The following is a 14,785-nucleotide window of genomic DNA, read 5'->3' on the forward strand; positions in this document are numbered from 1 at the left end:
GATTGCGGTTCAAAGCCAGCCTGGGCAAGAAAGTCCATGAGACTTTTACCTCCAATTAACCACAGAAAACTGGAAGTGGTGCTATGGTTCAAGTGGTAGAACACTAGTCTTGAGATGAAGAGCTTAGGGGCAGTGCCCAGGCCTAGAGTTCAAGCCCCATGACCGACCACCCCCCACCACCAAAAAAAATATATACACACACATTTCAGAAATTACTTTGTGGGGCTGGGAATATGGCCTAGTGGTAGAGCGCTCACCTCGTATACATGAAGCCCTGGGTTTGATTCCCCAGCACCACATGTATAGAGAACGGCCAGAAGTGGCGCTGTGGCTCAAGTGGCAGAGTGGTAGTCTTGAGCAAAAAGAAGCCAGGGACAGTGCTCAGGCCCTGAGCCCAGGACTGGCAAAAAATAAAAAATAAATAAATAGAAATTACTTTTGAAGTGCCAGCCACATGAACCCCATTTTAGAATTAAACCCTGAGCCAATCAGATTTGTACCTGTGTCCTAATCTTGCTTGCACACCTGATTGTTGTAACCTTGTTCTTTGCCTTTATAAGCCCTGTGTAATCACAGCTCGGGGCTTCCTCCTAACCTCTGCTGTGTCGGTGGGTAGGACGAGGCCCGAGTTGGCAGCTCGTTAAATAAAGCCTTGCCTTGCTTTTGCATTTCGGAGTGTCTGAATCTCGGTGGTCTTCTTGGGGGTGGTCTTGCGACTTGGCACAACACTTTGTATTCATCATCATCTTTAGTTCTCTTCTAAACCACTAATATTACATTGCCCAATACTAAGGATGTTTACTACTGCCTTTAAAAGAAATCTAAATTTACTTTATAGAAGTAGTATTCAAATTTCATCCACTGTAATGCAATGTGAATGCTTTTTTGTTTATTATTTAGTAATAGTGATGGAAGCCAGAGCTGTATCCATGCTAGGTTTTTTTTTTTTTTTTTTTTTTTTGGCCAGTCCTGGGGCTTGGACTCAGGGCCTGAGCACTGTCCCTGGCTTCTTTTTGCTCAAGGCTAGCACTCTGCCACTTGAGCCACAGCGCCACTTCTGGCCATTTTCTGTATATGTGGTGCTGGGGAATTGAACCCAGGGCCTCATGAATACGAGGCAGGCACTCTAGCCACTAGGCCATATCCCCAGCCCCTATCCATACTAGGTAAGCACTCAGCCACTTGGCACTAGCCCAGCCACTGGAGAACAGACATGTTTAATCCCATAATTTAGTGCCTGCAACTAAGGAAGTGTCAGGGAAAGTGTATATAAAACCTACCAGTAAAGTAACCAAGAGCCAAGGCCTCATGCCTATACTGAGTTCTGAAGCCAACTTGGGCAGCCAAGTTTGTGAGACACTTATCTCCAATTAACCACCCTAAAGCTAGAAGTGGAGATACGGATCAAGTGGTAGAGCATTAGCCTTGAACAAAACAAAAAAACCCTCAGGGACAGTGCCCAGGCCCTGAATCCAAGCCCCAGACCTGGCACACACACATAAAAAAGGGTTCCGATAGTATTTGGTGTCTCTGATTTGACTCCCTAACGTCCATGAAAATCTTGGGTAAGTGCCATCTCTGGCCTTGGAATCATAGGTAGGGATATACTTTCACTTCCAGTAGAGATAACTGAGGAAGGGCTCACTGGCTGACTCTGCTCTGGAGGTAGCCAACCCCAAGAAAGCTAGCCATGCTTCCCACAGCCCCATTACCACTTACCTATCTTCTCAGGATCAGTAATACCCACTGTCAAGTCAAACTGGTCTTCTTGCTCTTCTTCCTCTAGCTTTGTAAAGAAAAGACAAATCATAAGAGCTATTAAATTCTAATGTACCCTACTGCAAATCAAGTGTCCATTTGTCCTTTGTCCATTCCCAATGAATCAACTCCTACAATTTTAAGTAGGAAGACAGCACAAAGATCTTTGTTGCATCTATTCCCTTAAAACCTTATTTTGGGGGGCTGGGGATATGGCCTAGTGGCAAGAGTGCTTGTCTCGTATACAAGAAGCCTTGGGTTCAATTCCCCAGCACCACATATACAGAAAACGGCCAGAAGTGGCGCTGTAGCTCAAGTGGCAAAGTGCTAGCTTTGAGTAAAAAGAAGCCAGGGACAGTGCTCAGGCCCTGAGTTCAAGCCCCAGGACAAAACAAAACAAACAAACAAAAAAAAACAACTTATTTTGGGGGCTGGGAATATGGCCTAGTGGCAAGAGTGCTTGCCTCGTATACATGAAGCCCTGAGTTCGATTCCTCAGCACTACATACATAGAAAAGACCAGAAGTGGTGCCATGCCTCAAGTGGCAGAGTGCTAGCCTTGAGCAAAAAGAAGCCAGGGACAGTGTTCAGGCCCTGAGTTCAAGCTCCAGGACTGACAAAACATACACACACACACACACACACACACACACACCACCACCACCACCACCACCAACAACAACCCTTATTTTGATGACAATGAATAATTACCATGTTTGGGAAGACCAGGCCTTTCTCAAGTTAAGAAGAGAGTAAGGATTCACTTTATCTCTATAGATGGGGGCCTCAGACACTAGAAACCATTAGTGGCCATTAAAAGACTTTGTACTGTCCTCTAGGCAATAGATACACTGTGCAAGAAAGAGTCCTTTATTGGATTCTGGTTGTCCATTAACCATAGGTCTCCTTCAGGAGTCATAAATATTTTCTCAAGGTCACACTCAGTTGAACATCAGATGAGCAGCAAACAGATCCTAAAATCCCCAAAGCAAGAAAGAGCAACAGCACAGATTCTCACCTCCTCATAGCTTGGCTGGGGCTTGGAAGAATTTGTAGCTTCCTGTGGAGGAGGAGAAATGAGCATTTTGGCCGGACCTTTCTTCTGATTATTTTGTGTGCTATCCAGGGATAGTTCCACGGTGGCATCTAAAACACAGTTGATATTTTAAAATGAAGGTCAATAATGGGTCTTCAAAAGCACAACACCAGTTCTAGAGCCAAGACATACAAGAACAGTAGTAGCAAGTGCTCTTAATACCACGGAGGCTCTCATTATCCAAAAAAAGTCAGTCATGAAATTTTTACATGGATCAAAAGGGAGGATGGAGAGGAGGAGCCCAGTCTTTTAGCAAGGGCTTAATAGAGCACCCTCTTCCTTTCCTTTCCAAACAAAATCACTCAGCTACCCTCACCTACTTAGAACTTTGTGAAGATCAATGCAATTTTCCATTTGGGAGTCTCAGTGTCTGTCTGTCACTGTCACACACACACACACACACACACACACACTCTCTCTCTCTCTCTCTCTCTCTCTCTCTCTCTCTCTCTCTCTCTCTCTCTCCCCCCCACCCTCTTTCTCTCAGTATTGAGGAATGATCAGGGCCTTAGGCATGCTAGGCAAATACTCTATCACTTATGCCATCCAACTCTCCAACTCTTTTATTTTATAGTTTTTTAAGACAGGATCTCAGTAATATCTGGGCTGGCCTCAAACTCAAGATCCTCTGTCTCCCAAGTGGCTGCATTACAGGCATGTGCCACCATACCCACTACAGAGTATCCCTTTAGAACCTTTTGTGAAGTCTATTTATTCTTTAAAATTTGAAAAAATTAAAATAAAGATGATTTACAAAGGGGTTAGGTACATAAGTCAGATAATGAGTACATTTCTTGTTCGACAATGTCACCTCTTTCCTTGCTTTCTCCGTTTTTCCCTTCCATCCCCACCCATAGCTTGTAAAGTCCATTCTCAACATAGTTTCTAGTGAGTACCACTGCTGCATTTGCTCACCCTTTCTCCCTTCATTTCTGTGCCTCCCCTTTACCCTCCCAAAAGACAAGTAAATGAACAAACAACATAAAAAGAAAAGAAAACAAAACAGCAACAAAGGGAACAAAAACCTCTTCTTTCCATTTCCTGGAGTTTATTTCAATAAATATTATTTTGTATTATCAGTTGCATGTAGGCATTGTGCCTTTGTATTCTTCTCCTAAGAGTAAAGTCTATTTATTCTTATAATTACTTGTAAAAGAACAATGTTTGGTTACCAGCCCTACAAACCAATATGATAGAAGAGGAAAACATACTACCAGTAAAAACTATTGAAGAAAGAGTCAGGAAAATAGACGCTAGAAAAAAAAATGGACCAATACCTTAGTGCCAGTGGCTCACAGCTGTAATAGTAGCTACTTAGGAGGCTGAGATCTGAGAATCATAGTTCAAAGTCAGCCTGGACAAGAAAGTCTGTGAGACTCTTACCTCTAATTAACCACCAGAAAAGTTGGAAGTGAAGCTGCGGCTCAAGTGGTAAAATGCTAACCTTGAGCAAAAAAGCTTTGGGACAGCACCCAGGCCCTGAGTTCAAATTCTAGGATCAGAAAGGAAAAGAAAAAAGAAAAAGAAAGGACCCATACCTGGGAAAGGGCAGTTTGCTATACCTGAAGACCGCATTGTTTTGTTTTGGCACCAGCACTAGGTTTTTTTTTGTTTTGTTTTGTTTTTTTGTTTTTTGGCCAGTTCTGGGCCTTGGACTCAGGGCCTGAGCACTGTCCCTGGCTTCTTCCCGCTCAAGGCTAGCACTCTGCCTCTTGAGCCACAGCGCCGCTTCTGGCCGTTTTCTGTATATGTGGTGCTGGGGAATCGAACCTAGGGCCTCGTGTATCCAAGGCAGGCACTCTTGCCACTAGGCTATATCCCCAGCCCTAGCACTAGGTTTTGAATTCAGGACCTTGTGCCTTCGGCTTGGCTTTTTCTACTCAACGCTGGCATGCTACCACTGGAACCACAGCTCTACTTTTGGCTTTTTGCTAGTTAATTGGTGGTAAGAGTATTATGGACTTCCCTGCCTGGGCTGGCTTCAAACCTCAATCCTTAGATCTCAGAACTCCTCAATTCCTATGATTACAGGCATAAGCCACTGGCACTCATCTACATTAGCATCTTACATAAAGTTATATTCCACACCACACACACACACACACACACACACACACACACACACACACACACGTTTTTACTTTAATGCAGCAACTTGACAAAGCCAATCAGAAAGCTCCTAAGTTTGGAGTCTGTACTTGCCTGCAAAGAGATCCTGTGGCTCTTGGTCCTGTTCCTCATGAATCCCATTTTCTTTGGAGCCATTGTTGATGGGAAAAAGAGACGAAGCACTCTTTGGAGACTGGGGCTTACTCTGATGACAAAGAGATACTCTGAATAAAACAGTACCATTTGCAGCAAACCCAGCCTGCCTAGAAAATGACCTCTGACACATCCCTCTGCTACTCCCACAGGTATGAGCAGAAGACAAGGATCTCTTAACTACTGTGGTAAGTGGCAAGTCACTCAGTTAAAAGCAAAAAAGGGTAAATACTGCTGCTCTAGCAATCACAGCAAAAATAATTCCATACAAGTTAATTTTTTATAGCCAGGCCATTGCTGAAATGCCATAGCTCAAAGCACATGACACATGGGGACATGTATACACAGATAAGTTGTCAAATTGTCTGTCCAAATGTTTTCTCTCAACCCATGGATGATCTTTATACTTCTCAATGCTGATGGGGCAATGTAGTGACCAGGACCTCATACTATGTGTGTGTGAGTCCAGGGGCTTGAACTCAGGGAATGGGTGCTGTCCCTGAACTTGTTTTGCTCAAGGCTAGCACTCTACCACTTTGAGCCATAGCACCTCTTATGATTTTTTTTCTTTTGGAAATTTACTGGAGATAAGAGTCTCAGGGGCTGTCCTGTCCTGGTTAGCTTTGAACCACGATCATGAGATCTCAGACTGCTTAGTAAGCCAGAGCCTGGTTCATAATTAAGCTTTGACCCTGGTTTCCTTTGTGGTGTTGGCTCAACGAGTTCCTTGAAACCCACCTGACTAGTAAAGGAAGATAGAAAACTTTTCATCAAATGTTGTTTGTGCTGGGAATATGGCCTAGTGGCGAGAGAGTTTGCCTCATATATATGAGGCCCTTGGTTTGATTCCCCAGCACCACATATATAGAAAAAGGCCAGAAGTGGCGCTGTGGCTCCAGTGGTAGAGTGCTAGCCTTGAGCAAAAAAGGAAGCCAGGGACAGTGCTCAGGCCCTGAAGTTCAAGGCCAGGACTGGCAAAGAAAAAAAAATGTTTGTAAGGGGCTAGGGATATGGCCTAGTGGCAAGAGTGCTTGCCTCGTATACATGAGGCCCTGGGTTCAATTCCCCAGCACCACATACACAGAAAACAGCCAGAAGTGGTGCTGTGGCTCAAGTGGCAAAAAGAAGCCAGGGACAGTGCTCAGGCCCTGGCCCAGGACTAGCAAAAAAAAAAAAAATGTTTGTAAATATGCCTTATTATTTTCATCCTTAATTCAGATATTTCCATGACACTCTGTTGGGCTGGAGATAAAAACCAGTCATGCCCCACCTCATCAGCACATGGTGAAAATTCAGTCAGTGTATGATGGCCTTTATGAAAAGTTCAACGACAAGCCACAAACAAGGGCAGGGTGGATCCCTAGACCCATCCAGAGTGAACAAAGCCAGATTGTACAGCATACAAAAGGAAAGCTGGGAAACTGGCTTCCAAAGCCAGTGGGTGATATAGCAGGGTTTTTTAAGTCAGACCCTAAGGCCAAATCAGTTAACAAAAACCTGCCTTCAAGAATCTCTTCTGAAACATTTCCTTAACAAATGGAGGGAGTTTGTTCCCCAGAGACAGGGCTTTCCTGAGCCAAAGTGAACAAAGTGAAATGACAGCTCTGTTTGGGTTCTCTGAGTCTGTCCTGCAAATGGCTTCATTACTATAAAGGGCTTGCCTTTCCAGGAAAAATACTGTGGCCTATATTTGAATATATTAGAAAATAATGTTTTCATTTTTCTATGTTAATAATGTTCAATGAGCACTTTGTTTCCACATGCTTGACTGCTAATAGCAATTCCGCCAGACGTAATGATCCTGTCCTCAACAGCTTCTACAATCTTAAAGAACAAAATTGTGCAGAGCAGACAGAAACAGGGCACAAACGAAACTAGCACTTCCCTTTGTCTTCCACACTGCCCTACCTTCCCTGTCAACCACTTCCTTCCTGCACTGGAGCTCAGTGTAATCTCAAAAGAAGCCATCTGATTTCTTGGCAGTATGAGGATTTGAACTCTGGGCACTCAGCTAGTTATACAATGCCAGTTGGTTTATTTATTTATTTATTTTTTAGCTTAGGTTCTTTCATGTTTGTTTTTGCTTTTATTCCTTCTCACACAGAGTGATCCTCCTTACTGATGACTTTCTGAATAGCTGGAACCACTGGCACACCAAACCACCTGATTTTTCTTTTTTCTTGTCCTGATTCTGAGGCTTGAACTTCAGGGCATGGGTGCTGACCCTGAGCTTTTCTGCTCAAGGCTAGTGCTCTACCACTTGAACCACAGGTCCACTTCCAGCTATTATCTGATTTCTTCTCATTCACTTATCACTGATTCTAGTTATCTCTAGAGGGTAGAACCAGGAGATACATTAAAGATACGTGTATAGAAATGCCATTTACTAATAGTTCAAAGGGACTCATTCAACAACAGGAAAGGCACAAATTGGATTTCATCATTTTTTAAAATGCCTAGAGGAATCTATTCCTGTGATATACAGATGAATAAAGCCAGTTTTCCACTTCTGATCTAACATCTAATCTTAGAAGGTTCATGATGAAGAATGTTTTATGCAGCAGCATTAGAATGGCAATCTGTATTCCTTCTAATCAAATGACAGAGCAGAGGAACAAGATACAGCAGTGGCACTGCTCTCTCTTCCTCTGGTCTACCCTTTTCAAGCCCAGGACATATTTGACTAGAACTGTGATTAAAACAACCATTTGTGCTTCCTAATAAGCTAGGCAACAACTCCCTATGAGAATACAAAAGTGTTCTCTGCTATCCTCAAGGAGCCCATCTCAAAAATGGCCCAAGGCATTGAGATCTATGACAACTAAAGACGTGTTGTTTACCATACTAATTACCCTAGTCTTCTGTAGCTCTTTTATACATAAAATTCTATGTCACCTCACCATCTGAGCATTTTTGTCATGTCATTCTAGGCTGCAAAAAAATCCCACTTTCACTGGGTGATGGGGGCTCACACTTGTAATCCTAGATACTCAGGAAGCAGAGATGTGAGGATAGTGGTCCAAAACCACTCCGACTAAGAAAGTCTGTGAGACTCTTATCTCCAATTAACCACCAAGGTTGGGAATGTGGCTTAGTGGTAGAGTGCTTGTCTAGCATGCATGAAGCCTGGGTTTGATTCCTCTCAGTACCACATAACCAGAAAAAGCCAGAAGTGGCACTGTGGCTCAAATGGTAGAGTGCTAGCCTTGAGCAAAAAAAGCTCAGGGACAGTGCTCAGGCCCCGAGTTCAAGCCCCAGGACTGGTGAAACAAACAACTACCAAAATAGCCAGAAGTGGAACTGTGGCTCAAGTGGTAGAACATTAGTCTTGAGCATAAAAGCTGAAGGACAACACCTAGGCCCTAAGTTCAAGCCCCAGGACCACCCTTACCCCACATCTCCCCCAAAAGGAGGCTGAGATCTAAGGATGGCAGTTTCAAGTCAGCTTGAGCAGACAAATTGTTATCTCCAATTAACAAGCAAAATGCCACACGTGGAGGTGTGGTTCAAATAGCAGAACACCAGCTATCAGCAGAAAAAGCTAAGCAAGAGCTCCCGCCTGGATTTTAAGCCCTAGTAGTGGCACACACACTTTCACGACAATTCATCATCTACGTATAATAAAATCATTCCCTTAGGCTGGGCAGTTACGTAGTTTTCCAGTTTCATCAATGCTGTGATGTCTGTCTTTATAAAAAATTGCTTTATTTTCTAAATTTCTAATGGTAATCAAGGAAGTTATAACTTACCATGTCCATTTATGTGTCCAGTACTTCTTTTTTTTTTTTTTTTTTTTGCCAGTCCTGGGCCTTGGACTCAGGGCCTGAGCACTGTCCCTGGCTTCTTCCCGCTCAAGGCTAGCACTCTGCCACTTGAGCCACAGCGCCGCTTCTGGCCGTTTTCTGTATATGTGGTGCTGGGGAATCGAACCTAGGGCCTCGTGTATCCGAGGCAGGCACTCTTACCACTAGGCTATATCCCCAGCCCATGTCCAGTACTTCTTGATCAGAGTCACCCCTCTGTCATTCTCCCTCACCCTGCTGACTCCTTTCATCCCAGCCTCATTGTTTCTCACTTCCTCTGCTACATATGTACATTGAGCATTCAGTGAGAGCTATCTTATAGAGTAAGTACAAGTTGATTCTTAAATGAAATTATTGGACACAAAGTTTCCAAGGTTCTGCCAACCTGCTTTTCAGAAAGACTACTATTACATGCCAACAACAGTATGTGTAAGAGTTCTGTCTATATCCAGAGACACATTAAGCATTTTGTCTTAAAAAAAAAATCTATCACTAAGCCGACTGGTAAATCTGTGTCAATGTGTCTGCTGGCCACTTGAAGTCATATGATTTATCTTGATGTCCTTTGCCTGTTTTTCTGGGTAAGTTAACTTTACTTACGGCACACTTTCCTTACACAACATGCTAGCTCTCTGGCATACTGCCAGATCCCTCGCAGCTCATCTCCTCATTTGTCTCACTTTTGTGATTTCCACTGAACAAACTACATTTCTTTGCTTAGGCTGAACAGTACTGAGCACACAGCTGGCCTTCATTGCATAACAATTTTCTCATTTTACTTACAATTAGATTTTTTAAAAAACCTGGAACCTAAAAAATATTTTGAAATAAACAGACTTTTCCTACAAGCCAACCATACCATTCCTGAACATCATGAGCCAGGATATGATAAAGACACCTACACATCCATGTTCACTGCTGCAATATTCACAACAGCAAAGATACGGAAAGAGCCCAGATGCCTCACAATAGATGAGTGGATGGAACTAGAACAAATCTTGTTAAGTGAGGGAAGTCAAACTCAAGAGAGACAAACAGCGCATGTGCTCTCTGATGTGCAGAAATCAGATCTAAAACACACTGGAGTATGATAAACTATGCACAATTCTAGATACAGTGAGACCAAAGTCACAAAGAAGAAAATCACAAAGGCACAATGCCTAAGTGCCTCTGTATATCACCTCTATAACAACAAGTTAAACAGTAAAAAAAAATCTTGACATAGGATCTCATTATGTAGCCTAGGCTATCTTCAAACTTGTGATTCTTCTGCCTCAGTCAAATCCTGAGCTTACGGCAGGTGCCATCATACCTGAACCACTTTTGAAGAGATGGGACACACATACATGCTATCTCATATTCAAATAGAAAACATTTCTGTGAGACTAGAAGTTATAATTATAGCTTGCTACCAAAATGGCACTTACCAGTGTGTTTAACAATAAATTTCATATGCTAAGTCTATGGTTAAAGGGCTATTTACTACTTGGGTGTAGGTGGCTCATGCCTGTATTCTAGCTACTCAGGAGGCTGAGATCTGAGGATGGTGGTTCAAAGCCAGCCTTGGGCAGTAATGTTCATGAGACTAGCAAAAAGCCAGATGTGAAGTTGTACCTTGTAAAATGTTAGCCTTGAGCAAAAATGCTCAGGGACAGTGCCTGCATTCAAGCCCCAGGACACACATGCAAACCAAAGAAGGCAATTAGAAAGCTGATTTTAAATCAACAATTAAAATTCCAGGATAAATTTATTTGGGGAGGAAGAGAAGACGAGACATATTGATTACAACACATTGAGTAGTAAAGTCAATACTAAAAATAAGCCTTGCTTGGTAATTTATATGTTTAAGATCTCTTGGTAAGCAAGACTTGGTGGCACACACCTACAACTGTAGTACTTTAGGAGACTTTAGGAGGAAGGGGGGTTGTGATTTTGAGCCCATCTTGGGCTACACAGTGAGATTCTGACAAAAAAAAACAACAACAAAACTCTTTAGTAAGTCATAGAACTATTCCATCTGTATGAAAGAAGAAACATTTCTGGGCAATAGACAAAAATAAAACATTTGTGATGTAATAATGTCAAAGAATTGCTCTGCCTACTTCCATATATATATACATATATGTATATATACATATATACACACACACACACATATATATATATATATATATATATATATATATGAGAGAAGCATTCTTTTTTTGCTAGTAGAATTCCTCGCCAGGATAACCAACACTTGCCTACTCTCTTTGGCTCTTAATTCTAGCAGGTAGATCCACTGATAAGCCTCTTTAAAGTTCTGGTTGCTTCTGTGTATAATTAAGGCCATACAGATAGATCAGTACTAATTTGCAGATGGGTATTAGAAAGATCTGCCAGGAAGAGAGAACTTTTGTTAAGAGCAAACAGCTATTTCTTGACAACTACCAGCCTCAAACTATGAGGCCACTGACATGATTTTCTTTTTTTTTTTTTTTTGGCCAGTCCTGGGCTTGGACTCAGGGCCTGAGCACTGTCCCTGGCTTCTTTTTGCTCAAGGCTAGCACTCTGCCACTTGAGCCACAGCGCCACTTCTGGCTGTTTTCTGTATATGTGGTGCTGGAGAATTGAACCCAGGGCCTCATGTATACGAGGCAGGCACTCTTGCCACTAGGCCATATTCCCAGCCCCACTGACATGATTTTCTTAGCTCTGGGGACAGATGTGGGTTTGCTGCTGCCCTAAGCTGACACAGCCAGTCAGGACTGAAAAGCACTGCTGGAATTCTGGGGTAACTTCCCTTTATGGTAGCCAGCTGTGATTCTGCTTGTTGCTTAATTGCTCTTTGCTCCATACACAATCTGTGGATTACATTCAAGAGACCTTAAGAGGGCAAATATTGTCAGAAGTCTCAACAGGGAGAAAATGAGGGAGGGGTAACAGTATCCAAAAAGAAATGTACCCATCACCTTACTTATGTAATTGTAACCCCCCATCTGTCACCTTTACAATAAATAAGGAAAAAAAAAAGTCAACAACTGCACAGGAGTCAAATCCCAATTAAATGCTAAGGTACAACTGTGGAGTCTGTTCATCAGCTTTATATTAACAACAACAACAAAAATAACATGCTAAGGTAATACGGCTTCTGGAGGACCAGAAGCCAATACTGGGGCTTGAGCTTAGGACCTCAGCACAATCTTTTTGCTTTTTCTCTCAAGGCTAGTGCTCTACCTCTTGAACCAATGCTCCACTCTGGCTTTTTTGCTGGCTAGAGATCAGAATCTTGTGGAGTTTCCTGCCCTGGCTGGCTTTGAATCATGATCCTCAGATCTTAGTCTCCTGAGAAGTTAGGATTACAGAAGTGAGCCACGAGGACTTGGCTCTTAAAAATTTGTTTTAATGTGTTGATAACTGTATTTCAAGATAACTGGCTTTCATTGTAATCCTATTTTATTTTATACATTAAGAGTATTACTGTGGGGCTGGGGATATGGCCTAGTGGCGAGAGAGCTTGCCTCGTATACATGAGGCCCTGGGTTCAATTCCCCAGCACCACATATACAGAAAACGGCCAGAAGTGGCGCTGTGGCTCAAGTGGCAGAGTGCTAGCCTTCAGCAAAAAGGAAGCCAGGGACAGTGCTCAGGCCCTGAGTCCAAGGCCCAGGACTGGCAAAAAAAAAAGAGTATTACTGTGGGGACATGTCCACAAGCTTTACTTGTTGACCCAATGTATGCATAGCACAAAAAAGGTAATGTACTTGTGAGAAAGAGGGTAGAGAAGGTCTTAATGGAAGCAGCAGGGGAGCTGGAAAGCTGAGGGAAATAGGGACAAAGGTGACCACTAAGCTAGTTAAGGAAAAACATGAGCAGGGCCATTCGATATCTCAAACTCAAAGAACAGTCCATGATCCACCAAAATTACCTACAGACATTCTATAATTCTCCAGTGTCATTTCTCTCAAATATTTTGGGGTTTGAACTAACAAGTTCTGTGTCCAATAAACTATGGAAGGATCGGAGTAGCAAAGGGTGAATTATATTCTAAACTGAAAAGGCAAAGCCTAGTTCAAATCCACTCCAAAAAAGCACAAGGCAGTCCCAGTAGTCCATTAAACTTAGCAAATGAATAAGCCAGAAGAAGTTAAGCAACAGGCTTTTCCTGGAGAGGAGGACTACTTTCTCCAGCGCCTATCAACTACTCATGATTTATTGATGCCAAAGTTACTCAAGAGCACTGAGATACGAAGACCAAGGGAGAGAAATTAGGAGTGCTCTTTTTCCTTCTCTCCCCGCCCCATCTAACCAACTGCAAATGGCCAAGTCACCAGAGCTGACTGACCACCCTCCACCTCAGAAGCAGAGGCTGCAGATTGCAGTTTGAAGCCAATGCGGTCAGGAAAATCCCTGAGATTCTTATTCCAATGAACTAGTAAAAGCCAGAAGTGGCACTGTGACTCAAGTGGTAGAGTGCTAGCCTTGAGCAAAAAGAAGCCAGGGACAATGCTGAGTCCAATCCCTAGGACTGACAAAAAAAAAAACTAAAACCAAAAATATCAGTAAATGTTATACAAAATTAAAAATGAATAGATAAAATTTTTTGAAAAAAAATCAGTGATGGGGCTGGGAATGTGGCTTAGTGGTGCTGTGGCTCAAGCGGTAGAGTGCTAGCCTTGAGAAAAAAAAAAAAGAAAAGAAAAAAAGCCAGAGACAGTGCTCAGGCACTAAGTCCAAGCCCCAGGAATGGCAAAAAAACAACAAACCCAATAATCACATATTGAGGCCTATGTCCTTTCCTGTCTAAATGCTGATACATAATTTACATTTGTGTAACTACAGTCTCTACAACACTCAACTAGTAGTAGCCAACTGCTGTCCAATATTTTTAAGTACCAAAAAAAGTAGTCTTAGATACCAATAGACCTGTGTATGTTTGTTTGTGTGTGTGGTAGTTGGGACTGAACCAAGGTCTTGTTGAGTACTAGATAATGAGTCTATGCTTCAAGTCCACTTTGTTTTTGTTTTGGAACAAGACTAGGCTTTGTGGCGCTGATTGGTCTTGAAATTGTGATCCTCTTGCCTCAGCCTCCTGAGTGCTAGGCTTACAGATATACTCTACCATGTCTCTAATCACTAAGATTTCAGTTTACAAATAAGTAATGGATTAAAAAAAATCCTAACTGGCTTGACACATCACTAAAAGAAGAAGTTGCCAGATTTGGCCCAAATCTGAACTGAAAATATAATTTATCTACATTTTCTTCCTTCCACTCCAGCATAAAAAAAGTCACCACAGATTTTCCCTTTTATTTAGAGGACAAATCTATTATGTTCCTGGCATGCTGCTAAGGAGAGAGGGACATATAAGAAGTCCTGGGGAAGACAAATAGAAAAATTTGATTCAATTCTAGCTATTTTAGGTTTAGAAGTTCACAAATAAGCTGGTGAAGTCAATTGAGGTGTTCAAATGTGGTGTTCTCTTTTTCTCTCTTTTTTTCTTTGTGCCAGTGCTGGATCTTGAACTCAGGGCTTGGGCACTGTCCCTGAGCTTTTGCTCAAGGCACTAGCACTCTACCACTTAAGCCACAGAGTCAATTCTGGCCTTTTCTATGTATGTGATACTGAGGAATTGCACCCAGGGCTTCATGTATGCTAGGCAAGCGCTCTACCACTAAGTTACACTCTCAGCCCAAATGTGTACTCTATGTAATCAAGCTTTTGGACACATTCTAAAGAATTAGGAATGCGGGGCAGGGGGGGGGGCATGGTTCAAGTAGTAGAGCATGTTTCTAGCAAGTGCAAGGGCCTGAGTTCAAACCCCAGTACTGCCCAAAGGAAAAACAAACTAGAGATATCAAAAGACTGGTTTCATTCCAATCCTGTC

At 42.5% G+C, this 14,785-nt stretch overlaps 1 protein-coding gene across 1 annotated transcript in view; it reads right to left on the minus strand.

Moving 5' to 3' along the window:
- The window catches only part of Snx1 (sorting nexin 1), a 35,885-nt gene that overhangs the window by 16,845 nt on the left and 4,255 nt on the right, over positions 1-14,785 (minus strand). Inside the window, exons 2-4 of the mRNA XM_048332838.1 lie at positions 5,057-5,168; positions 2,777-2,904; positions 1,720-1,786 (exon numbers count right to left, since the gene is read on the minus strand). Of these exons, the coding sequence (XP_048188795.1) occupies positions 1,720-1,786; positions 2,777-2,904; positions 5,057-5,168 (307 nt within the window). The remainder of the gene's footprint in view (positions 1-1,719; positions 1,787-2,776; positions 2,905-5,056; positions 5,169-14,785) is intronic.

This window comes from Perognathus longimembris, chromosome 23 (genome assembly GCF_023159225.1).
Source record: "Perognathus longimembris pacificus isolate PPM17 chromosome 23, ASM2315922v1, whole genome shotgun sequence".
Lineage (NCBI taxonomy): Eukaryota > Metazoa > Chordata > Mammalia > Rodentia > Heteromyidae > Perognathus > Perognathus longimembris.